At 43.1% G+C, this 24,589-nt stretch overlaps 2 protein-coding genes across 4 annotated transcripts in view; one reads left to right on the top strand and one right to left on the bottom strand.

Annotated features, from left to right (window-relative positions):
* TRAPPC11 (trafficking protein particle complex subunit 11) overlaps positions 1–2,389 on the bottom strand; it is an 87,662-nt gene extending 85,273 nt beyond the window's left edge. Inside the window, exons 1-2 of one of the 3 annotated variants that reach the window (XM_073578229.1) lie at positions 2,203–2,389; positions 1,305–1,525 (exon numbers count right to left, since the gene is read on the bottom strand). The gene's annotated coding sequence lies outside the window, so the exon portion shown is untranslated. The remainder of the gene's footprint in view (positions 1–1,304; positions 1,526–2,202) is intronic. The other 2 variants (XM_073578231.1, XM_073578222.1) reach the window with 2 other exon arrangements.
* Positions 2,390–2,964: 575 nt separating this feature from the next.
* Positions 2,965–22,934, top strand: RWDD4 (RWD domain containing 4). Its single transcript, XM_073578234.1, has 7 exons — positions 2,965–3,150; positions 6,953–7,033; positions 7,445–7,554; positions 7,632–7,782; positions 9,406–9,523; positions 19,613–19,799; positions 22,740–22,934. Exons 1-6 carry the CDS (start codon positions 3,127–3,129, stop codon positions 19,699–19,701), a joined length of 573 nt encoding a protein of 190 aa, XP_073434335.1. The 5' UTR covers positions 2,965–3,126; the 3' UTR covers positions 19,702–19,799; positions 22,740–22,934.
* The last annotated feature ends 1,655 nt before the right edge of the window (positions 22,935–24,589 follow it).

The following is a 24,589-nucleotide window of genomic DNA, read 5'->3' as shown; positions in this document are numbered from 1 at the left end:
ATGCGAGGGAGGGCTCCCAGAAGAAGATGTGCTGTCCTGTTGATGGCCAGACTCCATGGCTGTGGGTATTGCTGCTGCTGTTGCTGCTGCTAGTGATGCCATTTCTGCTGCTGCTGCATCTCTTTGGCGGCTGTTGAATAAAGAGAAACAAAGGGCCAATGAATATCTTGATATTCCATGGCCCTAGTTTGGAGGAATGGGGGATTTGATAATTACCGTCTCTCATCTGCTGCTGGACTCCCCTCCTCAGCATGTTCCATTTGCTGCTCCATTTGGGGTGGTGCTGCTGCTGCAGATGTCTGCTGCCTTCTCCTGCTCCTGGTTCTTGGCTTGGGTGGCATGTTGGGTGTGGATGAGGGTCCCATTGTCTTGCTTTTATATATCTCCTGTGGCCAGAGCTACTGAGCATGCTCAGACCAAAAAACCGGATCCGGCCGCCGGATCCGGCGCATTGCGGCGCTCATAGGCTTTCATTGTGTGAAAAAGCCGGACGCGCCGGATCCGGCGTGTCCGGCTTTTTCGCCGGAGACAAAAAACGTTACAGTAGCCGTTTTTTCCAGACGCCGGATTGCGACACATTGCCGGATCCGGCGAAAACCGGATGAAACGCATGGCCATCCGGCGCGATCCGGCGCTAATGCAAGTCAGTGGAGGGGAAACCGGATCCGGCATTGCATTTCGCCGGATCCGGTTTCTGTCAAAAGCGCCGGATCGCGCCTGACGGCGAAAACCTGATGTGTGAAAGAGGCCTTATTCAGCTGCTGCGAATCCACGACTCGTCCGACCAATTGAAATGAAGATATGGGACATTTGTGGGGTTGTTTCGTGCTGCTGATTACGGAAGACGTCAAGTACCAGGAAATATTAAGCATGCGTTCTAGCCTACGCGTTTCACATATCTATGTGGTTGTTTCTGAAGAAGTGTATTATACTTCGAAACGCGTCGAATAAAACCGCGTGCTTAATATTTCCTGGTACTTGACGTCTTCAACAATCAGCATCCTGAAACAACTCCACAAATTTTCCATCCCTTCATCCCTATCGAGAATGGTACTCTGCAATTCCCAAAAGCCCCATGATGAATGAATGGAGTGGTGGTGGTGAGCATGCTTGACCTCCACGTCATTAAGACGGAGTTCTGCGGAGCCCCCTTCTCAGTACTGGTGGGGGTCCACAAGTGGTCGGTCCCCTCCCTTCAGAAATGTATACCTTTCCTTTGTATAGATGATAAATTGTAAATATGGGCATCACCCCTCTAAGTATAAAATCTACAGCATACCTACATTTACACCAGAGATTGATACCTGCTGCAGATTTACTCCTAGTGTCCCCCGATCCGCTGTTTGCTGACCTGCGGTTGTTTAATAGCCTTTTTACACAGGCCGACCCCACATCAGATCCGCTCTGAACACGGGTCTTGTCTTCAGATGACTATGTGCTGCTGAGAGCCAGGATACTGTGAGCAACACAAAAGAGAATATTCCGAGCTTTGCTCCTTCGTGGGTTCATTGGCAGACTGTGTACACTGCAAGATGATCAAGAAGCAAGTGGTCCTAGGAAGGCTCATTCACCGTCAGTATCAATGCACCTTGACACTTAAAGGGATATTCCAGCCTGAGGGATTCAGCAGCTATTCATTGTATGGGTGATATGACAGTGTATATCGGCGAGGGTCTCGAGAGTATCCTGGATCCTTCTTCCTTCCAGCCATTTGGACCGATGCACTTGGCTGTGTACATCAGTGCCATGGCCTATGCACAGAGCAAAGGCTCCTCTACCTCTGTGGCCGGAGGAAAGGGGGGTCAGGTTCTCCAGTTCTGTATATCTATGGGGTCCCTTCTGATGTAGCCCAGATTGCTGGAATGGCAGGGGTGTTGTTGCAGATTTGGAACCCATGGAGCCCACATGCAAAAGAAGCTGGGTGGTCGTTAGAGGGTTAAGGAGAAAAGGATTGTAAGCAAAGCTATGAGGGAGCAGGGGTACAGCTCATCCCAGGCCCCCGGGCCACCTAAGGAGACAGCAGCATTACAGGACACCCGTGCCTTATTACACAGGTCACCTGAGCCTTGGGGCCCAGGAGCTTCAGGACCCCTGTGATGTGACCATACAACCAGGGAAGATAATGAACATGACATGTGATTCCTCACACTGACAGCCCGTCCCCAGAGCACACCCTGCCCCAGCACGCTGTATACCCTGCACCTGTGACGTCAGAGCTCCCGGACAGCTGTGGTGGGGGCTGCGGGGACACACGGCCTGGGCCTCAGTACATGTCCGCCTCCTCCCCGGGCTGGAGATCCTCAGAAAAAATGCGACCACCCCGGATACACAACACTCAGCGGTCTAGTGATGTGTCGTTCGTGAACGATCCCATACAAAGAGCCGGCTCCCTGCTGTGAACGAAATGAGCCGGCTCTGCAGGGTGAACGAGCCGTTGTTTTTTTTTCCTGGCGCCTCAGCAGCTTATCAGACCCAGCTGAAGCCTGACTGTGACTCATCTGGGGGAGGAGCGGTCAGGAGAGGAGGAGATGGGGATAAATGCAGGGGAGTTAACCCTTCAGTCCCAAATATATCCTGCCAGTTCCTCCATGGCATATATGGTGTGTGACTGTGTGTAAGAGGAGGGACGCAGCACATTGTCATCATCACCATCTGCAATGACCTGTGCGTTCCCTTTAGGCCCAAATAAAGATATACTTCACTGTCCCCTCATACATGGCATATACACACAGTATATGGTCTGTGCAGGAGGAGAGGCTCCGCAGATTGGTATATCATCTCATATTGTTAGGCCAGGTTCACATTGCGCTTATGGCCCTGCGTTAACGTTAACTCCCCCGCATTTATCCCCATCTCCTCCTCTCCTGACCGCTCCTCCCCCAGATGAGTCACAGTCAGGCTTCACTAAGCTGGGTCTGATAAGCTGCAGAGGGGCCAGGAAAAAAAAAAACGGCTCGTTCACTCTGCAGAGCCGGCTCATTTCGTTCACAGCAGGGAGCCGGCTCTTTGTATCGGATCGTTCGCGAACGACACATTACTAGTGGTGGAGCCTGGCTGAGCTGGTTGGGGTGCGGGCTGATGTGACGCCTCTGTGCTGGGAGCCGCAGCCTCTGCACGACTGACAGCATGGCTGCCAACGAGGACCAGGAGGTGAGTGGCTGATCCTGTGCAGCGTTATATGAGGGGGTCTGTATTACCAGAAGAGCACGTGACGTGACCCCAGCTTAGAGCAGCGCCCCCTGTGGCCTGTCCTGTCTGATGCTGCAGACAGTCCTGACCTCAGGCCTTAGACAGACATCCATGTAGCACGTACGTGGTCTAGTGTGATTCCACAGATCACATGCTCCTTGTAGGCTATGGGGCTGTTCACATGTCCAGGTTTTCCCATGGATCGTATGTCCAGAAATCATGGAGACGTGTCCATTTTTGTTAGCACAGATGAAAAGTGCCAATACAAGTCTTGGTCTGTGAGAATCACGGCCAGCACATGGATGGCCTCAGTGTACGATCCGTGTGATGTCCGTAATTGACACTGTAATGTGTAGGAGAAGCTTTGTTATTTATGTATCCGTACGTGAAAACCACTGCTGACACTGATGGGGAAAAACGGACACACAGACGGGGCGCGCTGGTGGCATGCACCGACGACACGCAGCCGGGGCGCGCTGGTGGCATGCACCGACGACACGCAGCCGGGGCGCGCTGGTGGCATGCACCGACGCCAGGCGGACGGGGCGCGCTGGTGGCATGCACCGACGCCAGGCGGACGGGGCGCGCTGGTGGCATGCACCGACGCCAGGCGGACGGGGCGCGCTGGTGGCATGCATCGACGCACTGATGACACACTGATCTAAAACACTAATGACACTTGGACTATTTTTATGCATATGTAACATACAAGGATGTGTGAATGAGGTCTTAAGAGGAACCTGTCGGCAGGATTGTGCACAGTAACCTACACACAGTGTCAGGTCGGCGCCGTTATACTGATTAGAATGATACCTTGGTTGATGAAATCTGTCTTGTGCTTCTTTTTTAATCCTTGTTTTCAGTTTTGTGTTAATGATATGCTCGTGTCCTAAGGCGGGGCTGGGGTATATGGTGCTTTGATTAGATATTCATAATGCAGACTGCTGACAGGTCACTGATCCCTCACTGACCTGCCAACTAGTTTGCATAATGTAATTCTAATGTGTGTATTTAAAAAAAAAAAAAAAAGTCACTTCATTAAAATGGCGACACCTGCACACTATCTCTTGTCTGTTAGTGCCTATTACATTGCTGTGATGAATAGGGGCTGCAGCAACAAGGGGCGGGCAGATGCGCTTGCACAGTAGCATCTATCACAGTGGTTCCCAAACTCCAGTCCTCACGGACCCCAACAGGTCATGTTTTCAGGATTTCCTTAATATTTCACAGGTGATGGAAGTATCATCAAGGCATCAAGAATTCTCTCACATGTAACACTATGGAAATCCTGAAAACATCACCTGTTGGGGTCTGCAAGGACTGGAGTTTGGGAACCACTGATCTTTCGGAACACAATCCTTCTGACAGGTTCCCTTTAACCCCTTCCTGACCTATGACGCCTACATAGGCGTCATGAAAAGTCGTGCCATTACGACCTGTGACGCCTACATAGGCGTCATGATAGAAATCGCGTTCCTGCGGGTCGGGTGACAGGGGTCACTGAAAGGTCACCTGACCCGCAGGTACAGGAGGTCTTGTACTTCACTTCACCCCGGGGGGGGGGTGGCTTTGCCCCCCCGTGGCTACAATCGCTCTGATTGGCTGTTTCACTTTCAACAACCAATCGGAGCGATAGTAATATTTCACCAATGAAACTTGAGTCCCAGCGTCCCTCCATCTTCCTAAATGGCGGGCGTAAGGCACAGTGCGCTTGCCGAATCGGCCGGCCGGCAGATTTATTCATTCATTCCAGGTTAATTTTGATCACTGTGATAGACCCTGTCACAGTGATCAAAATAAAAAATAGTACATAAAGCCTCCCCCCCTTATCACCCCCATAGGTAAGGGAAAAAAAATGAAATAAAGAAAATATATTTATTTTTATTTTTCCGTTAGGGTTGGAATTAGGGTTAAGATTAGAGTTAGGGGTGTGTTGGGATTAGGGTTATGGTTGGGATTAGGGTTAAGGGTGTGTTGGGGTTAGGGTTGGAGTTAGAATTGAGGGGTTTCCACTGTTTAGGCACGTCAGGGGGTCTCCAAACGCGACATGGCGCCACCATTGATACCAGCCAATTTTGCGTTCAAAAAGTCAAATGGTGCTCCCTCCCTTCCAAGCCCCAACGTGTGCCCAAACAGTGGTTTACCCCAACATATGGCGTATCGGCGTACTCAGGAAAAAATGGCACAACAACTTTGGTGGTCTAATTTCTCCTGTTGCTCTTGGGGGGGAAAAAATTGGGGGCTAAAAAATTATTTTTGTAGGGAAAAAATGATTTTTTATTTTCACGGCTCTGCGTTATAAACTTCTGTGAATCACTTGGGGGTTCAAAGTGCTCACCAAACATCTAGATAAGTTCATTGGGGGGGTCTAGTTTCCAAAATGGTGTCCCTCGTGGGGGGTTTCTACTGTTTACGCACATCAGGGGCACTGCAAACGTAACATGACGCCCGCAGACCATTCCATCAAAGTCTGCATTTCAAAACGTCACTACTTCCCTTCTGAGCCCCGATGTGTGCTCAAACAGTGCTTCTCCCCCACATATGGGGTACCATCGTACTCAGGACAAATTGGACAACTTTTGGGGTCCAATTTCTCCTGTTACCCTTGTGAAAATAAAAAATTGGGGGCTAAAAAATTATTTTTTATTTTCACGGCTCAGCGTTATAAACTTCTGTGAAGCACTTGGGGGTTCAAAGTGCTCACCACACATCTAGATAAGTTCCTTGGGTGGTCTAGTTTCCAAAATGGGGTCACTTGTGGGGGAGCTCTAATGTTTAGGCACATCAGGGGCTCTCCATACGCAACATGGTGTCCGCTAACGATTGGAGCTAATTGTCCATTCAAAAAGTCAAATGGCGCTCCTTCCCTTCCAAGCCCTGCCGTGCGCCCAAACAGTAGTTTATGACCACATCTGAGTTATCGGTGTACTCAGGAGAAATTGCCCAACACATTGCGATCCATATTATCCTGTTGCTGTTGCCCATGTGAAAATGAAAAAATTGAGGCTAAAAGAAAATTTTTGTGAAAAAACAAAGTACTTTTTCATTTTTACAGATCAATTTGTGAAGCACGTGGGGGTTCAAAGTGCGTATGCATCTAGATAAGTTCCTTGGGGGGGTCTAGTTTCCAAGATGGGGTCACTTGTGGGGGAGCTCCAAAGTTTAAGCACACAGGGGCTCTCCAAACGCGACATGGTGTCCGCTAACGATTGGAGCTAATTTTTTCATTCAAAAAGTCAAATGGCGCCCGCCTGTCATGATAACTTGTTGGTGCTCCCCGATTTCTTCATAGGTGTGCGGATGAGACCCTGTATGTGTGAGCACGAGAACATGTTTCATTGACAAACCCCTGTCAGAGATTGACAGCGGCATTTTAATGGTTAACAGCAGCGATCAGATCTCATTTACAGCCACTGCTGGGACAGCACTTTTAAGAGGGTAGCAAACAAAACAGTATCCTTGTACCCTTAGTTTGAGGGTTGGAGATTAGAACATGTAGGACATGCAATGAAATAATATTTAGAAAGGAAAAAAAACAAACTGTTAAATGTATAGACCTGAAAATGACATGAATGATGTCGGCAGGTCCCTGCACAGGGATGACAGCGTGCCGGCGGCTCTTTATTGAATGTCGTGGCACCTTCAGGAATAGCAGTGCATGCTTTGATATGACATAGATGCTTGGGTGATAAAAGGCATTTTCGAATAATGTGAAATAGAGTTTTTCTTTTTTTTTAACAGTCATGTTATTGCTCTATTTCAGATGGAGTTGGAAGCTCTCCGATCTATCTATGAAGGAGATGATTGTTTTAAGGAGCTCGGACCTACCGTGTTTCAGTATCGGGTAATATAGCTCTTTGTATTGTTATATCCATTAATTATGGCTTAATATATGAACTATTGCCAATAAAACCCACATTTATTTTTCAAGCTGTAGAAGAAACTATTGAGCCAACTCAGTTTATATTTAAAAGGTTATTCTGGCTTCCCTCATTTTCGCACTAGGAGGTGAGTGGGACTAAAGCGTGCTGGGTGTGGTGCACACGATCAGCAGGGATCCTGCATTTATCTTATCCTACTGAATGGGACAAGTGCACTATCCCACTGTCCTAACTAATAGAACAAAAGGTATGATCTCTGCCGATTACACTCCCGACCCAGCACATGTCAGTAGACACAATGTCACTGGCCCCCTAGAGAATGAGTATTTGGGAACCAAGAATTTGATAATTCTTTCTCCTTTACTATTTTACAGGTTGGTGACATCGGGGACCATAAAGCCTTTCTTGTTGAAATATCATGGCCAGAAACCTACCCCGAAAGTGCCCCCAATATATCTATGAATGCATTTTTTAATAATCAAATGTAAGTCCTGTATTATACATTTCTGTTTGTTCTGGTATTTCTGTTCTTTTCATCCTTTTTTTTTTTGTCTGCTTTAGTTCTCCAGCTGTGAAACGGTGCATTGTAAATAAGTTACAAGAGCAGGTGGAGGCTAACCTCGGTACATCGATGACTTACACCTTATTTGAATATGCCAAAGACAATAAGGAAGAATTAATGGAGAGCCATCAACCATTCAGTAACAGTGTAGTAAGTATTGTACAGAGTGTTTTTTATTATTTGGGAAGAGACACAAGGGAATGATGTGAAGTGCAGCACAGGTCATCACTTATTGACAGCTTGACGCTTACATCTATTTTCAAACATCTTGTGATCATTCTAAGTCTGAGTTCACACGGTTCTTTTGATGCGTTTTCCCCAGGCGGAAATGGGCCAAAAACACCATGGAATCCTTATGCAAGCTAATTCAATGACATTCCTGAAGTGTTGTGCACATGATCAGTAATTTTCCTTTAGCATCTGCAGTGCATTTTTTTTTTTTTTTTTTGCAACATGTCAATTCTTTGTACATTTTTGCGGCGTTTTTCACCCATTGACTTCAATTGAGTCAGTTAAATCCGCAGCAATGTTTTGCGCATTTGCTGAGTTTTTGTTTGCGTTTTCACGGGCTTCCTATGGTGTTTCCCACACTGTCATCTGTGTGATAGTGTAGCAAAAACACCGGTGCGATAGTTCTTATCGGTGGTGACGCTACTGTTGGTAAGACTGTTGGTCAGAATCCTGCGGAGTCATGCTGTCAGATGTCAGCGCGACCCGCTGTAACGCTACCGCCAATAAGACTGTCAGTCAGAGCGCTTCAGGGTCATGCTGTCAAATGTCAGCGTGACCCCGCAGCAGTGACCCGTGGTAAAAAGCTTACCGCAGGTCAGCAGGCGTGGGTTGATGAGACTACTCCAGCCAAAAATTGAAAAGGTTATGTGTCTCTGAAAATGGCAAAGAAAAGTGTTTTGTTTTGTTTTTTTTTACACTAAAAAGACAAAAATAAAAAGCAATGCATGTTTGGTATCACCGTAATTTTACTGACCTGGAGACAAAAGTAAATCGTCTCACAAAAACCTAAGCCCTCATACGTCGGTGTCGACGGAAATATAAAAAACTTATCTCTAGAAAGAAAAACTGGTAAAAATGGAAAAAAAAAAATCAGAAAGTAGCCTTGTCGGGAATGGGTTAAACATATACTTAAGCGATTCCTGAGCATATGAGAACTACAATATGTACTCTACAACGTGGGCATTCCTGCACAGACATCCAAGTATATACTCTACATAATTGTTCGTGCAATTAAGTAACTGATTTTATTTCAGATTCCTCCCATTTTATCATCTACATCCATTTTGCTTTTGAATTTTTCCTATGTGCAAGCCTACAACAGCATTTACATTTATCATGGCCAAATGTAAAAGATCCTTTGATCGTAGTTCTCCCTACTGGGACCTCCATTAGGGTGGGAGGGCGCATCCTTTATTGTGTGGATTCTTCTAGGAATCATTAACGGCTCATCTCCCACAACTTCTATTCTTACTATATTATGGAGCATATTCCCAGCCCTTTTTTTTTTTTTTTTTTTTAAATCATGGAAGATTGCTTTATCTTTGTTGAAAGAAAATTTTTTTTTTTTTTTTAATGAAAAATTAGTTTTTCTGAAAGTGCTTTAGTAGCATCCTTGTATCATTGCATCATTGAATTTAATACGGCAAACGTGATGTAGATTTTTTTTTTTCTTTTTTTTTTCTCTTGGTGCTTTGCTTGACTTTTGCTAAAATATATTTCATATATCTGTGTGTGTTTTTTGTTTCTATTTTTCTATTCTAGACATCGATTGGAAATGACTGCACAATAGAATCAGCAAACACAACTCAATCTAGCAAGAAAAAAGACAAAAAAGAGCAGTTGACAAAAGCCCAAAAGAGGAAACTGGCAGATAAGACAGGTAATTTGTAATGGAGATGTACATGACTTCCACAACTATCGTTATCATGAAAACTGGTCTGGGTCATGACACTGTGGTAAGATTAGGGCTTCCTCTCTGCAGGTATAAGGAATACTATATGCATGCTAAAGGGGTTGTGCCACAAACAAAAGTACACTTTAATAACTAGATCTTGGAATAAAGATAAACTCCACAAATGGATGTGTTTCCAAAAAAAAAGAAAAAAAAATGTTCCTGTGCTGAGATAATATACTGTGTAATGGTTGTGTCTGACCGTACAATGACATGGTCTGATAATACCGCAGCTCCTGGGCAGGGGAGGAAGCAAAAGGGTATACAGACAGGACATGACAGGTACACAGCTGATTATTTTTTGGAGGTAAAATATTGTTTAACAACAGGTTGGGAAATGTACCTGTCAAAAAGAATTAACTACGATCCCCTACTGCAGGGGTGGGGAACTTCAGGCCCTAGGGCCATTTACAGCCCTCGATGACCTTTAATCTGGCCCCCGGGCAGATTCTCAGGGACCACAGTACTTTGGCAAGGAGTTATATTTTGATTGCCACCAGCTCATTAATTTCTTCTTCCTCAGTGAGCACACATGCAGTGTTCACTACTGAACACTGAAGGGCATGCAATGAAAGATTACGTCCTGACACCACTGCCAGAGTCAGGATGTACTTTATGGGCGGAGTATGTATGGCCCCCGAAGGATGGTATAAATATCCAAATGGCCCTTGGCAGAAAAAGATTCCCCACCCCTGCCCTACTGTGATGTTCCTGTGTGGTCTGACACAGCCATTACACAGTACACAGCACAGCAGTGGCACATTTATAAGATTATCTCTGCACAGGAACATTTTATTTAAACACGTCTAATTGCGGAAAGTATTATTATACCAATATAGGTTGAAATGTATTTTGTACGTCGCACAACCCCTTTTAAGTATAGAGGAACTTGTAGTTCTGTGAGCTGTTTATCCCTTTAATACTGCATTTGTCTTGTACCTTTTGCAGGCTTATTTTTGCAAGATGAATTGTATTATTCAGTGTCACGATTGAATGATAGCTTATTCAGTAACTTTTTCTGGGGAAAAATGGAAAGGAATAGCCATTTGACGTTAATCATACTACCAAATAAGTACATTATGTAGTTGATTCGCACGTCCCAATTGATCGTCCTCTTAGCTGATGGCATCCGTCGCCATACTTTTGATTCGCTGGACTGGTGTGACGCCGTTGTTTTCGGTGTGACATTACGCCAGGGCAGCCAATCAAAAGAAGAGCTGCGGATGCCGCCTCCGACTCCATGTCCAGTGGCCATATGACACTGTCGTGGACTGGAATGTGTGAATTGATTTGCTCCACGTCTAGAGTATTTTAATCCTATTGTGCATTTAAAACATATTTTCAAAAACACACTCTTAGGTATCTGCATCCTGCAAGCAAAATATGTTGTACTAGCTGAAGAGCCTGGCGTTGCCTGGGCATAGTAACCAACTGTGGTTAGTTACAACAAATTATAATGATTATATTGCACATAAAAACCGTGCATCTAATCCTATCCTGTGTGATACTGACTGCTGAGCCGTGTATCTAATACTATTCTGTGTGATACTGTCTGCTGAGCCGTGTATCTAATCCGATACTGTGTGCTGAGCTGCGTATTTAATCCTATCCTGTGTGATACTGACTGCTGAGCCATGTATCTAATACTATTCTGTGTGATACTGTCTGCTGAGCCATGTATCTAATACTATTCTGTGTGATACTGTGTGCTGAGCTGTGTATTTAATCCTATCCTGTGTGATACTGACTGCTGAGCTGTGTATCTATTCCTATCCTGTGCAGGGCTGTGGAGTCGGTAAGCCAAACCACCGACTCCACAACTCCGACTCCCACATATATTATTATATTCAAGTGAAAAATTTATTGTACAATGTGAACATCAGACACTTAATCACTTTTATGATACAATAATCAAGATATTTAGATAGAACATACAGTTGTGGCCAAAAGTATTGACACCCCTGCAATTTTGTCAGATAATACTCAGTTTCTTCTTGAAAATGATTGCAAACACAAATTCTTTGGTATTATTATCTTCATTTAATTTGTCTTAAATGAAAAAAACACAAAAAGAATTGTCCTAAAGCCAAATTAGATATAATTCCACACCAAACATAAAAAAGAGGGTGGACAAAAGTATTGGCACTGTTCGAAAAATCATTTGATGCTTCTCTAATTTGAGTAATTAACAGCACCTGTAACTTACCTGTGGCACCTAACAGGTGTTGGCAATAGCTAAATCACACTTGCAGCCAGTTGACATGGATTAAAGTTGACTCAACCTCTGTCCTGTGTCCTCGTGTGTACCACATTGAGCATGGAGAAAAGAAAGAAGACCAAAGAACTGTCTGAGGACTTGAGAAACCAAATTGTGAGGAAGCATGAGCAATCTCAAGGCTACAAGTCCATCTCCAAAGACCGGAATGTTCCTGTGTCTACCGTGTGCAGTGTCATCAAGAAGTTTAAAGCCCATGGCACTGTGGCTAGCCTCCCTAGATGTGGACGGAAAAGAAAAATTGACAAGAGGTTTCAACGCAAGATTGTGCGGATGTTGGATAAAGAACCTCGACTAACATCCAAACAAGTTCAAGCTGCCCTGCAGTCCGACGGTACAACAATGTCAACCCGTACTATCCGTTGGCGTCTGAATGAAAAGGGACTGTATGGTAGGAGACCCAGGAAGACCCCACTTCTTACCCCGAGACATAAAAAAGCCAGGCTGGAGTTTGCCAAAACTTACCTGAAAAAGCCTAAAATGTTTTGGAAGAATGTTCTCTGGTCAGATAAGACAAAAGTAGAGCTTTTTGGGCAAAGGCATCAACATAGAGTTTACAGGAAAAAAAGAGGCATTCAAAGAAAAAAACACGGTCCCTACAGTCAAACATGGCGGAGGTTCCCTGATGTTTTGGGGTTGCTTTGCTGCCTCTGGCACTGGACTGCTTGACCGTGTGCATGGCTTTATGAAGTCTGAAGACTACCAACAAATTTTGCAGCATAATGTAGGGCCCAGTGTGAGAAAGCTGGGTCTCCCTCAGAGGTCATGGGTCTTCCAGCAGGACAATGACCCAAAACACACTTCAAAAAGCACTAGAAAATGGTTTGAGAGAAAGCACTGGAGACTTCTAAGGTGGCCAGCAATGAGTCCAGACCTGAATCCCATAGAACACATGTGGAGAGATCTGAAATGGCAGTTTGGAGAAGGCACCCTTCTAATATCAGGGACCTGGAGCAGTTTGCCAAAGAAGAATGGTCTAAAATACCAGCAGAGCATTGTAAGAAACTCATTGATGGTTACCGGAAGCGGTTGGTCGCAGTTATTTTGGCTGAAGGTTGTGCAACCAAGTATTAGGCTGAGGGTGCCAATACTTTTGTCTGGCCCATTTTTGGAGTTTTGTGTGAAATGATCAATGTTTTGCTTCATTCTCTTTTTTGTGTTTTTTCATTTAAGACAAATTAAATGAAGATAATACCAAAGCATTTGTGATTGCAATCATTTTCAGGAAGAAACTGAGTATTATCTGACAAAATTGCTGGGGTGTCAATACTTTTGGCCACAACTGTAATATATTTATTGGAATACAGCTTTAGAACACAAAAAACTGTAATAAATTGTAAATATCTAATACACTATGTAATATCGATTTACATATATAACACTGTGTAATAAACTATGTAAGTGGCAAAAAACAGTTTTCAACAAAAAAATACTAAATAACATTTGTGCAGTCTATGAATTTGTCCTAAGAAATAGAATTGCCTCCATCAGATCCTCCTTCATAGATGACCTCAAATCTGACCTAATAATTTTAAGGCCAGAGAACAACCTCTCTACACTAACTTGGGTTGGAGGCAAAGCCGTAACCACATGGGCAGCATCTCTAACAGTTTCCGGGTATAAAGGAATTGCCTCATGCACAGTCAGTTTTGATGAACGGTTGAATTTTTCTATTTCTTTGAGAGCAAGTGAAACATTTTGCTGAAATATGGTTAATCTGCTTGTTATAGGAGACAGAGTGAAGTCTTTTTCCTTGCGGCAACGCTTTGCCTGCTCCATGTCATACAAATACTTATCAAAGTCAAACTCCTCATCTGATAAGGATGAAGATATGGCAGCAGTAGCACTGTCAGGACCCAAGTCCTCTTGCACCTGGCAGTCCTCCTGTAGGCCACTCATCCTAACTGCTACCTCAGTCAGAGCTTCTTTTCCTTTAGTAAGCTGTTGATCATCAAGCAATATACGATGACTTGGATCCACATAAACAGCTGCCAGGAAAATTTTATTTTCCAATAGCTGTGTCTCTCTCCGTTTCATTGAAGCAGAAATGCCATCTGCGATTAAACCTCCTCTTTGGGACAGGCAAAATAGCAAGTTCTTCCACTCCCTTATGAAAATGCCAGGAGTTAAATCCTTAGCTTGTAATTTTTTAGTCACGGTAAATGGGGTGGTTAAGCAATTCCTTCAATTCAGCCACCTATGTCCATTGACCTTCATTTAGGGTTACCTGAGGGTTCGCCATATCTGTAAGAAACGGTTTTAGTTCAAGCAATCGCTCAATCATTAAATAAATGCTGCCTCACCGAGTGGCTTGATCAACGATTGCCCCTTTCCCAGCACGTCTCTTCAAGATGGAATCAATTTTAGGGGTTCTGGCGGCAATAGCCAATTTCCTCACTTTTCCAATCAGATTTCCAGCATGTCCCTCTTGCAGCCTATCTCTTATTGCCAGCTGCAGCGTGCGCACAACACAGCGCATGTGATGAATAGGAAAGTGTTTTGAAGCAGCTTCAACAAGATCATCTATTTGTAAAGTATAATTTTGCTGTTCTTCTGTAGTAATATCTGTTTGTTCCTCAGTTACATGAACAGCACTGTGGCCTTCCATCTCAAACATACTGAATCCTAAATTTTCTTCTAGCTGTTGTTCATTATTCTCATTCATCAGTTTAATTGTACTTATCATGTTTGAAGCATTGTCCGTTACAATAGCAAGAACCTGTTCTTTTTTTGAGTTCGTAATCTTGCAGGACTTTTTCCACTAAGGCCTGGCTGCTGTGATGAGCTTTAGTATCTTTTACTGCCACTGGCTTGGTAACAATTTCTTTGTCACAAACATATCGGACATTGATGGCAAAATAGTTCACTCTGTGACGTGTGCAGGCATCCATTTTAAGAAACATGAAGCGTCTTTTGAGAGTCTTTTTAAGATCTTCCTTTTGTTTAAGGGCCTCTTCAATCACTAATTTTCTAGTACTTTCTCTTTCTCTTTTCCAGCGGGCCATTTCTCCATTAAGAGCTGTAAAAGCTGGTCGTGCAAATAGTGATAATGGTACACCGTCCTTCACAACAAGCTGTAGGAGCTGTATTTTAAACATATCTGCTGTCATTGTTACAGTAACTTTGTCACAAAATATCTTGTTAATGATGTTTGAGATGCTCTTTCCTCCTCCTTTGCCTGGCAGGAAGTGCTGGGCGTGAGTTTCTTGGTGCTGCTGTTATCTTTCTCAGTCACAGCTTTGAAAACTTCTGGGTGGAAGCGTTGTAAATGTCTTTTTAGATTGGAAGCTCTTGTAGGAGCATTTTTTTCACTGCCTGAGTATGCCCTGATTTTGGCATCACAGCATTTGTTTTCCTCTGGGTCACTTGTCATACATTGACACACAAAATATTTTTTATCTTGAGTCACTGTGAAATGCTCAAATACAGCTGACTTCATGGGGAGCTTCTTAGACATTTTGTAATCATATAAATTCACTCTCAAAATAATTTTGTCCTATAAAATAATGTATATTATAATTCCAGCAAGGATAGGGAACCATGTACAGTGGGGAAAATAAGAATTTGATACACTGACAATTTTGCATGTTTTCCCACCTACAAAGAATGGAGAGGTCTACAATTGTACACTTCACCTGTGAGAGACAGACTAAAAAAATCCAGAAAATCACATTGTATGATTAAATAATATGCATTTTATTGAATGAAATACGTATTTGATACACTAAAAAAAACAGAATTTAATATTTGGTACAGAAACCTTTGTTTGCAATTACAGAGGTCAGACATTTCCTGTAGATTCTGTTTCTCTCAGTTGAAGTGAACCTATGATTAAAAATTTCAGACCTCTCCATTCTTTGTAGGTGGGAATCGACAGTGTATCAAATACATACTTCCCCACTGAATAATTTTAGATAGAAATAAAACAAACTTTGCATAAATCAATAGATGACAAATATAAAGTTTGTAAAATATGTTATTAGATTGCTTTACTTTGAATTTCCAAGGCTTTTCTTATTAGGGTACAGCTCACTAAATGCTTCAGTCTATGAAGAGGGGAGGAGGGAGGGGGCAAGTTTGTTGTGTATCATACTCCAGGAACAAAAACTGATAACAGAGCTACTAACTTGATGTTTTGGCCTCTATACCTATACAAGTCCTCATATAAGTCCTCATCAATCCTGTTGCTGTATTTTCCCTGTATATTGTATGTATATTGTATAAAAGCTAGCTTCCCAAAAGTTTTTCTTCCCAAAGAAAAAACAAACAAGCATCAAGCATACAGAGAGACATACAGTATACTGGACTATTGATTTATGCACCGTTTATTGAAAGTTTAAATATGCTTTAAGAAGTAATTACCTTAGGCCTGTTTCACACTTCGGTTTTTTCGTGTCAGTTAAAATCCGCCAAAAAGGCGGATAGCGGATCCGTTGCTAACTGATGTGAACGGATGCCAGCGGGGGGGGGAGAGAGAAAAAATCTCTGTCCGCCAGGGTTAAATTTCCTCCTGACTTCATTCCTCCGGGCATGCACTGTATCAAAATGCGGATCCTGCAGTACAAAAAACGTTACATGGTCCGTCCAGGCATCTCGGCGGACGCAAAAAAATTGACGGATCCGCAAAAAAAACGGATCCAACGGATGGCCATCCGTCAAGATCCGCCAGTAATGCAAGTGAATGGGGAAAAAAACGGATCCGCCAAAAAAAATGGCTGATCCGTTTTTTTGCAAAAACGGCGGATTTTGACTGGTGGTCAAAAACGGAAGTGTGAAACAGGCCTTAATCTTGTTATCCTGTTCACTCTAGCAATTCTTCTGAGATAACTGCCTTCCTTCTTTCTGAATATGTTTACTTGTCTGTGTTGTACCCTTGTCTGTAGAGAAGGAGCTTCACTGGTGCTAGAGTTCACCACTGACACCTCAGCTGCTGCGAACCTCATACTGCACACCCCTACACTTGAAAATAAAGCCTGCACCTTAAGAAGATGTGGTGATGAATGCAGTGTATTTATTCCAACTATCAATTGATGTTGATGTTACTGAAGACGAGCAATGCCTGTCCTGGGCGTCCTTTTGGGCAGCTATGAGGTGTACCTGACTGGTGCTAAAAAAAAAAAAAAAAAAAAAAAAAGAGAGTTAGTCTCTGTGCTATCCGGCTTTCATTGTTTTTGGGACAGATAAATGGATGGAGCAGATTTCTAATCTGCTTTTGCTATTGAAAACATTATGAGCTGAAAAACCTTTCAGGTGATGCGGTTTTTTTAAAATCTGATCTGCTTTTGCAGCTGAAAAACATATCCTCAAAAAACGCAGCAAAAACGCTGTGTGTGAATGTAGCCTTAGATCAGGAATAGAACAGCAATTTATAGGACATTTCATAACTTTCCCAAATTCCTATGAAAAAATATTCAGCACATTCTGCATTGAATTACTGGACCCAATTTATTATATATTTTAGGAGTCGGAGTCGGACCATTTTATACCGACTCCACCAAAATGAGCTCCGACTCCGACTCCACAGCCCTGATCCTGTGTGATACTGCCTGCTGAGCTGTGTATCTATTCCTCTCCTGTGTGATACTGACTGCTGAGCCGTGTATCTAATCCTGTCCTGTGTGATACTGGGCTCCCCCTGCAGTCTGTGTCAGAGGGTGGTCTGTGTTGGCATGGTAATAAATTGTGTTATTTCCGGCTTTACAGAAGGACGATAACACCATAGAAATAAGAATAAGTAGCCTCAGTTACCACAACTGTCTACAGAGAAAACTGTTTACTGATAGCATCCAGTCACAGCTCATTTTTCATCTTTTAAACAGCTCTGGGACAGCGTGGCGAGTTTTGAGTGGCGACTTTTGTGTTTTGACTTTAATGTGGTGAGGTTGGTGTATGTGTGGTGAAATGTGTGCTGAGGGTGGTATATGTGTTGAAGCACGTGGTAGTGTGTGGCGCATTTTGTGTGTGTGTTCATATCCCCGCGTGTGATGACTATCCCATGTCGGGGCCCCACCTTAGCAACTGTACGGTATATACTCTTTGGCGCCATCGCTCTCATTCTTTAAGTCCCCCTTGTTCACATCTGGCAGCTGTCAATTTGCCTCCAACACTTTTCCTTTCACTTTTTCCCCATTATGTAGATGGGGGCAAAATTGTTTGGTGAATTGGAACGCACGGGTTAAAATTTCACCTCATAACATAGCCTATGATGCTCTCGGGGTCCGGACGTGTGACTGTGCAAAATTGTGTGGCTGTAGCTATGGCTGTGCATATGCCAATACATACATACACTTTTTCCCCATTATGTAGATATGTAGATAGGGTCAAAATTGTTTGGTGAATTGGAACGCACGGTTAAAATTTCGCCTCGCAACATAGCCTATGACGCTCTAGGGGTCCAGACGTGTGACTGTGCAAAATTTTGTGGCTGTAGCTGCGACGGTGCGGATGCCAATCCCGTACATACTTACACACACACATTGAGCTTTATATATTAGATTTTTTATGGAGGACAACTTTTTTTTTAATCTTAATTAAACGTAATGTTCCATTTATTTTTCTCCTTTTGAAGGACTGCAGCCTGTGATCTCTTCTGTGTAATACGTATTTCTATGTTGGTGACTAGTGATAAACTGCCAGGAAGACTGAGGCCTAATAGTCAGAGGCCTGTGGTGGACCAGCGGCTCTCTGTGGCCACAGCCCATGTGAAGGGCCGACAGAAGGAGCCATTTCCCTCTGTCAAACAGTTTGGATGCCACGGCCACTATTAGCCAATACATCTAAGGCCTCTTTCACACTTCAGTTTTTTACAATCAGTCACAATCCGCCAGGTTTTGAAAAAAACGGATCCTCAATTTTCTTTTGAGGATCTGTTTTTTTCCCCATTGACTTCCATTATTGGCGGATTGTGACGGATTGCCGTCCGTTGCATCCGTTTTTTTGAGGATCCGCCAAAAGTTGCTGTCCGTCACCATCCTCAAAGATTTCAAAACGGAGCTTGCAACGTTTTTTTCTCTGGCACTGATTTAACCCGAAATTCTTTCTGGTTACCGGACAAAAAAAAAAATTCTCGCGCTCTCTCTCTCTCGCGCTCTCTCTCTCTCGCGCTCTCTCTCTCTCGCACTCTCGCTCTCTCGCGCTCTCGCTCTCTCGCGCTCTCTCTCTCTCGCTCTCTCGCGCTCGCGCTCTCTCGCGCTCTCTCGCGCTCTCTCGCGCTCTCTCTCTCTCGCGCTCTCTCGCGCTCACTCTCGCGCTCACTCTCGCGCTCACTCTCTCGCGCTCTCGCGCTCTCGCGCTCTCGCGCTCTCTCGTCAAAAAAACGGACAGGTGGCATCCGTTGTCATCAGTACTATAACGGATCCGCCATCCGTCCTTTTGGCGGATTTTGATTGATGCAAAAAACTGAAGTGTGAAAGAGGCCTAAGGAGTTAAATGATAGGAGGCCAACTTTTTTATACCAGCTTTACAGCCGCAATAAAGCCTGTAAGGGGTGAAAAGCCATTTCGCTAAGTCATTAGTTTTTATGCAGATTTTTAAGCACTTTGACTATTTTACATAAAATGGTTTACAGTCTTGTAAGTTTTTTTTTATTTTTAGGAAGCAACGTTTTTTGTGAACATGTCTGCAGCTAAATACATCTGTCGATATGCATGGTTACAAAGTTATTGAGCGGTTATGAAAACTGAAATATCTTCTCATAGCTAATAAGAAACCCACAAATAATTCTTTCCTCATACACCTTTTAGACCACAAGGGGGAGCTACCACGTGGATGGAATTGGGTTGATGTAATTAAGGTAAATCTTGACCATCTTCTAATGTTTGGGAAATGGTAAAATATTTTCTTAGTTCTTATTGTATTGTTTCTCATTTCTTTCTTTACCTTGGCTGGTATTGACACGGCGGGATCTGCGGTGGCACATTTTTCCAGCATGTAAGTATCAAGTTGACTAAAATCACTGTGTAATGTTGAGGTCTATATGTTCACCTTTTAGTATATATGTATGCATGTGTATAGATATATATTATACATTTTTTATTTTTTTTGCTTCGGTGCTTTTGTAGCTGAAGTTGAGACAAAAGATGAGTTGGTGCGCAGCAGTCTGGCTCTGAGGTCCGGGCTGCTCCCGTGCTGCATGGTAGATGTCTTTCTAGGGAGATCTTTGCCATGTGCTGTCCATGCCGTGCCATTTGTATTAAAATCCAGTGTTTTCCCACTAAGAGAAATTTAAGACAAAGTTCAGAAAAAAGTATTTTCAGTTTATATGCGGTCTGTGTGCACAAAGGACCGTACATGCACAAAAAATGGCAGACAGGCCTGTTTACATGAGCAGTATTTCTATATTACATTTTTCTGTACTAAAAAATAAGCTCAATAGGTATGTAAAAATGCAGGGACTATAAAGACACTATTGGCAATGCATTCATCGCTCAAAGATCCATTGTAAAAATGAAGCCGGAAAATGAACGGAGCCTTCTTGTACTGTTACCTGCAGGCATGACCTAAACCAGATATTGTGCAAATCTGGTAAATGGACAAGACGATCACATAGTTTGATTTGAAGAAACTTTCAAGACTCACAACTGACAGTTTTTCATAGCCTAAGATCAGACAAGTATATGTTCACATTTTGCTTTTTTGCGTTTTTTTGGTTTTTTTTTTGCAGTCAAAATCTGGTCTCTTGGTAGTAAAAAAAAACAAAAAACCCTGCAACCAAAACACGGGATCAACAAAACTTTTTGCTGTTTTCTTGCTGAGTTTATCTTGCGTTTTTCAGGATTCCAAAGTTCAGCTTTGCTTCCACAATACATGAGCAATGCAAGGTGTTAGTGCACCAATGCAAGACGTATGTAAAACATAAAACATTTTTCCAAAAAAATAATAATAATAATAATCTTTATATATTGCCAACCTATTCCGCAGCGCTTTACAAGTTTCAGTTTCAAAGCACAAGTCATAAGTAACAACGTTAACTAACAATACATTTAAAGCAAAATAAGACGACCCTGCTGGTGAGCGCTTACAATCTACAATGAGATGGGAGAGATACAGAGTACAGGTGTGTATTTACAATGATGGTCCAGCCATTTTGAGGGAGTGAGGGATAGATGAGATAGTGAATGGGCTACACATGCACACTTACACATAGAATGACTTTGATTAGGCCGCTCTGAACAAATGCGTTTTGAGGGAGCGCCTAAAACTGTGCAAATGGTGGATAGTCCTATTTTCTTGGGGTAGAGAATTCCAGAGGATTGGCGCAGCGCGGGAGAAGTCTTGGAGTCGGGAGTGGGAGGTGCAGATTAGTGCAGAGGTTAGTCAATAGTCGTTTGCAGAGCGCAGCGGTCGGTTCAGCCTATAGACAGAAATGAGGGAGGAGATGTTGGGGGGTGCTGCACTGTGGAGAGCTTTGTGGGTGAGAACAAGTACTTTGAATTTTATCCTATAATGAATGGGCAGCCAATGTAAGGACTGGTGAAGAGCGTCCGAGTACCAATTAGCCAGATGGACGACCCAGGTTGCTGCATTAAGGACAGACTGGAGAGGGTAAAGTCAAGTAACGGGGAGGCCAATTAATAGAGCATTACAGTAGTCCAGGTGGGAGTGGATCAATGCGACAGGGTTTTGTTGTTTCCATGGTGTGAAAAGGACGGATTCTAGAGATCTTATTTAGGTGTAAGCGGCAAGAGATTGTATATGGGATGTGAAGGAGAGATTGGTGTCAAACATAACACCAAGACTGCACGCCTGGGGTGTTATTATGGTGCCACCCACGGAGAGGGAAATGTCAGATTTAGAGAGGATAGATGGCGGGAACAGAAGAAGTTTAGTTTTTGAGAGGTTAAGTTTCAGATAGAGAGCGGACATGATGTTGGATACTGTGGACAGATAGTCACTGGCGTTCTGTAGTATAGCGGGGGTAAGGTCGAGGGATTACGTGTATAGTTGTGTGTCATCAGCATAAAGCTGATAAAGGTACTAAAAGCCAAATCTGCTGATGGTCTGTCCAATTGGGGCTGTGTAGAAAGAGAAGAGAAGGGGGCCGAGGACTGAGCCCTGAGGTACCCCAACAGCGAGAGGAAGAGGAGATGACGTGGAGCTAGTAAACAAAACACTGGCAGTTTGATCAAATTATTTAAATTGAGAAACAAATGGGAAACAAATGGATTGCTTTAAAAAAAATAACGTGCAAAATAGTGACACCAGGCCACCCTCTGAAAGCCTTCACCCCATTGTGTGTGCAGATGCCCTGACGCCTGCCTGCTGCTATTCCTGAGCAAGCTCTGCACTTGTGTTGAATCCTCTTTTGCAGACGATCTCGTTCCTGGCACTTGCTGGACTTTCTTGGACACCCTGAAGTGTCAGTTCAATGCTTCACAGCAGTTAAACTTCTCTCTTGGAAGTTATTGATGATCTCCTAAATGGGTGATTTTACATTTGCATTTCATAAAAAAAAAAAAAATGTGTTTAACCCCTAAACTTTTTAGCCACGACTGAAGCTTTGTAAGTACAACTCTGAACTATAATTCAGTCTGTAACTTGGGACCCATACAAAGATTCCCTCTGCTTTTCATGTATATTAGTGACATGATTGTTTGGTAAGGAAATTACTATAACTTTTCTATAAATCTTCACAATGTGTTTCTGGCCTGTCAGCAGTGCATGGTACAATTTTCCACATATGTTTCTAGGTAAAACTACTTGAGAGTTTAAATTGAGACTGGTTAGCATCCCTAGAGAAGATTGGTATTCTACGGAAGAACATTTTTTCCCAAACTTGTGTAGAATAGTTCCTGCTCAGTGTTTCTTTGCTTATTGCACTTTATTATGTAGAGTAAGATTTCCTAACCAGTGCTGTATTTTATATTTTAGCTGACCAAAACTGGCTCCACCGAGGATGACTAGATGTCATGAAGACTTTTTTTAACAACACGCTACGTGACTGCAGGTCGTCATCTCCATTTTTTTTCTTATATTACTTTGGTAATTTATTATAAAAGTCACATTTTATAAGAGAAGCCCCTTTTGTAGGCTTTCTGTTTAATAAAGATGTGCCGTGTTCTTGTATTTTATTCAGAAAAGTGTATTTGTCCAGTTTGAGTTTGTGAAGATAAACTGAATGATGTGCGAGAGATTTATAAACAAGGTGTGGAAAAGGTAGTCCTACTATGGGGAATCAGTCACCAAGTTCATCCGCCTGTGTTTTCATCAAATCCTTAGTTTTCGTCTGCAGTGTTGAAGTCCTCTCCATTATGTGCAGCTTAGGAATTGGAGCAGAGCTGGGGATTTCATGAAAATGTCAGAAAGTGGTGCAGCACTAGAATCGGAGCCTTTGCCACTACTTAATGCAGCCCTTAGGACGTCAGTGATTTTTTTTTTTTTACTATTTGGGGGGAAAAAAACAGACCAATTTTCATGAGCGTTTTGGATCAGATTTTTACCACTATTTGGTCAGTGTGTCATCTGTGGATTTTCTTGTATGAAAAGAAAAAAAGACGCCGCACACATATGGAAACCAATTCTCGCCCTACTGTTGATTTCTTCATTCTGCCTCCCACAAATCGCAGGAAGGCTCGGCTCACATTTATCTTGCGCTCAATGCTGAGAACTTAAATCTCAAATGGAACCCCCACCAGAAGATTCCCTATAATGAGGCTTTTGGAGACACTGGACGCCGTCCGAGCTGTGATCTGGCTGTTTGTCTCTTTATGCATTCATAAAATTGTGGTCAACCAGTTTTGTGCACTTCTGAAAAGAAAGACAATGTTGAACAGATGCCAGATGGCGTCTCTGCTGCCACATTATAGTGAATGGATTCCTCGGGGGTTTCAACTGAATCACGTCACAGAGAAATTTAGATGGAAACCCCAAAGTAAGTGCTTAGCGTGGAGTGTCAGATAAATGTGATGCAAGATATTATGTAAAATGATCTCAACAAAAGTTCCAAATGAATCCCCAAAAAAAGCAAGTGCCCATTCAGTTGCATCATCAATTAACAAAAATATAATGTGCTTCATCATTTCTGGTAGTACAAAGGCTCTTGAAAAGCCTAATGGCTTCTCGCCATCCAAAAGAAATTTAGTCTCCAGTGTGCCTAAACCACATTTAGTGTTCACATGTTTGGCATCGCTATAGTGATGAGAGCCCACCTAATTTCCGGGGGCATGTCTCCAGAAGCATGAGCCTGGGTACTACAATGTACTTGTCATTACAATGTAGTGCCCAGTACAACGGCAGCTTTCAATTTTCACTGAGCAACATCCACTGCTACTTGTTTCTGGAAAACACCTATGGCGTCAAAATCGTCAGTATACCTGTAGATAAGTTCCCAAAGGGGTATAATTTTCCAAAGTGGGGTCACTTGAGGGGGGATTCCTCTCTTCTCTAGCACTTAGGGGCTCTGTATATGGAATCTGCAAGCTATTCTAGGAAAATCTGTGCTTCAGGAGGCAAATAGCGCTCCGTACCGCCCAAGTCTCGCCGAATGGCTAAGAAGTACTGTGCAGCCACATATGGTGTATTTCTACATTCAGCAGAAATTGTAGGACAAATTTTGTTGTAATTTTTATGCATTTACCCTTGTGAAAATGTAAAATCGGGGGCTAAAACTGCATTTTGGTGATAACAATGTGATTATTTTTTCTTCACTGTCCAATGGTATAAAATTCTGTGACACACCTGTGGCATCAAAACGATCATTGCACCCCTAGATGAATTCATTG

The sequence above is a fragment of the Dendrobates tinctorius genome, unplaced genomic scaffold (genome assembly GCF_039654945.1).
Source record: "Dendrobates tinctorius isolate UK_male_01 unplaced genomic scaffold, ASM3965494v1 ptg000008l, whole genome shotgun sequence".
NCBI classification, from domain to species: Eukaryota; Metazoa; Chordata; class Amphibia; order Anura; family Dendrobatidae; genus Dendrobates; species Dendrobates tinctorius.
Note: the sequence above shows the minus strand (reverse complement) of the source record. Positions and strands in the feature narration are given on the sequence as shown.

Bases quoted from the DNA above. Each gene is read 5' to 3' on its own strand.
- RWDD4 (XM_073578234.1), top strand. From the start codon at position 3,127: ATGGCTGCCAACGAGGACCAGGAG. The intron at 3,151-6,952 runs GTGAGTGGCTGA...GCTCTATTTCAG, and splicing joins CTGCCAACGAGGACCAGGAG to ATGGAGTTGGAAGCTCTCCG. The intron at 7,034-7,444 runs GTAATATAGCTC...ACTATTTTACAG, and splicing joins CTACCGTGTTTCAGTATCGG to GTTGGTGACATCGGGGACCA.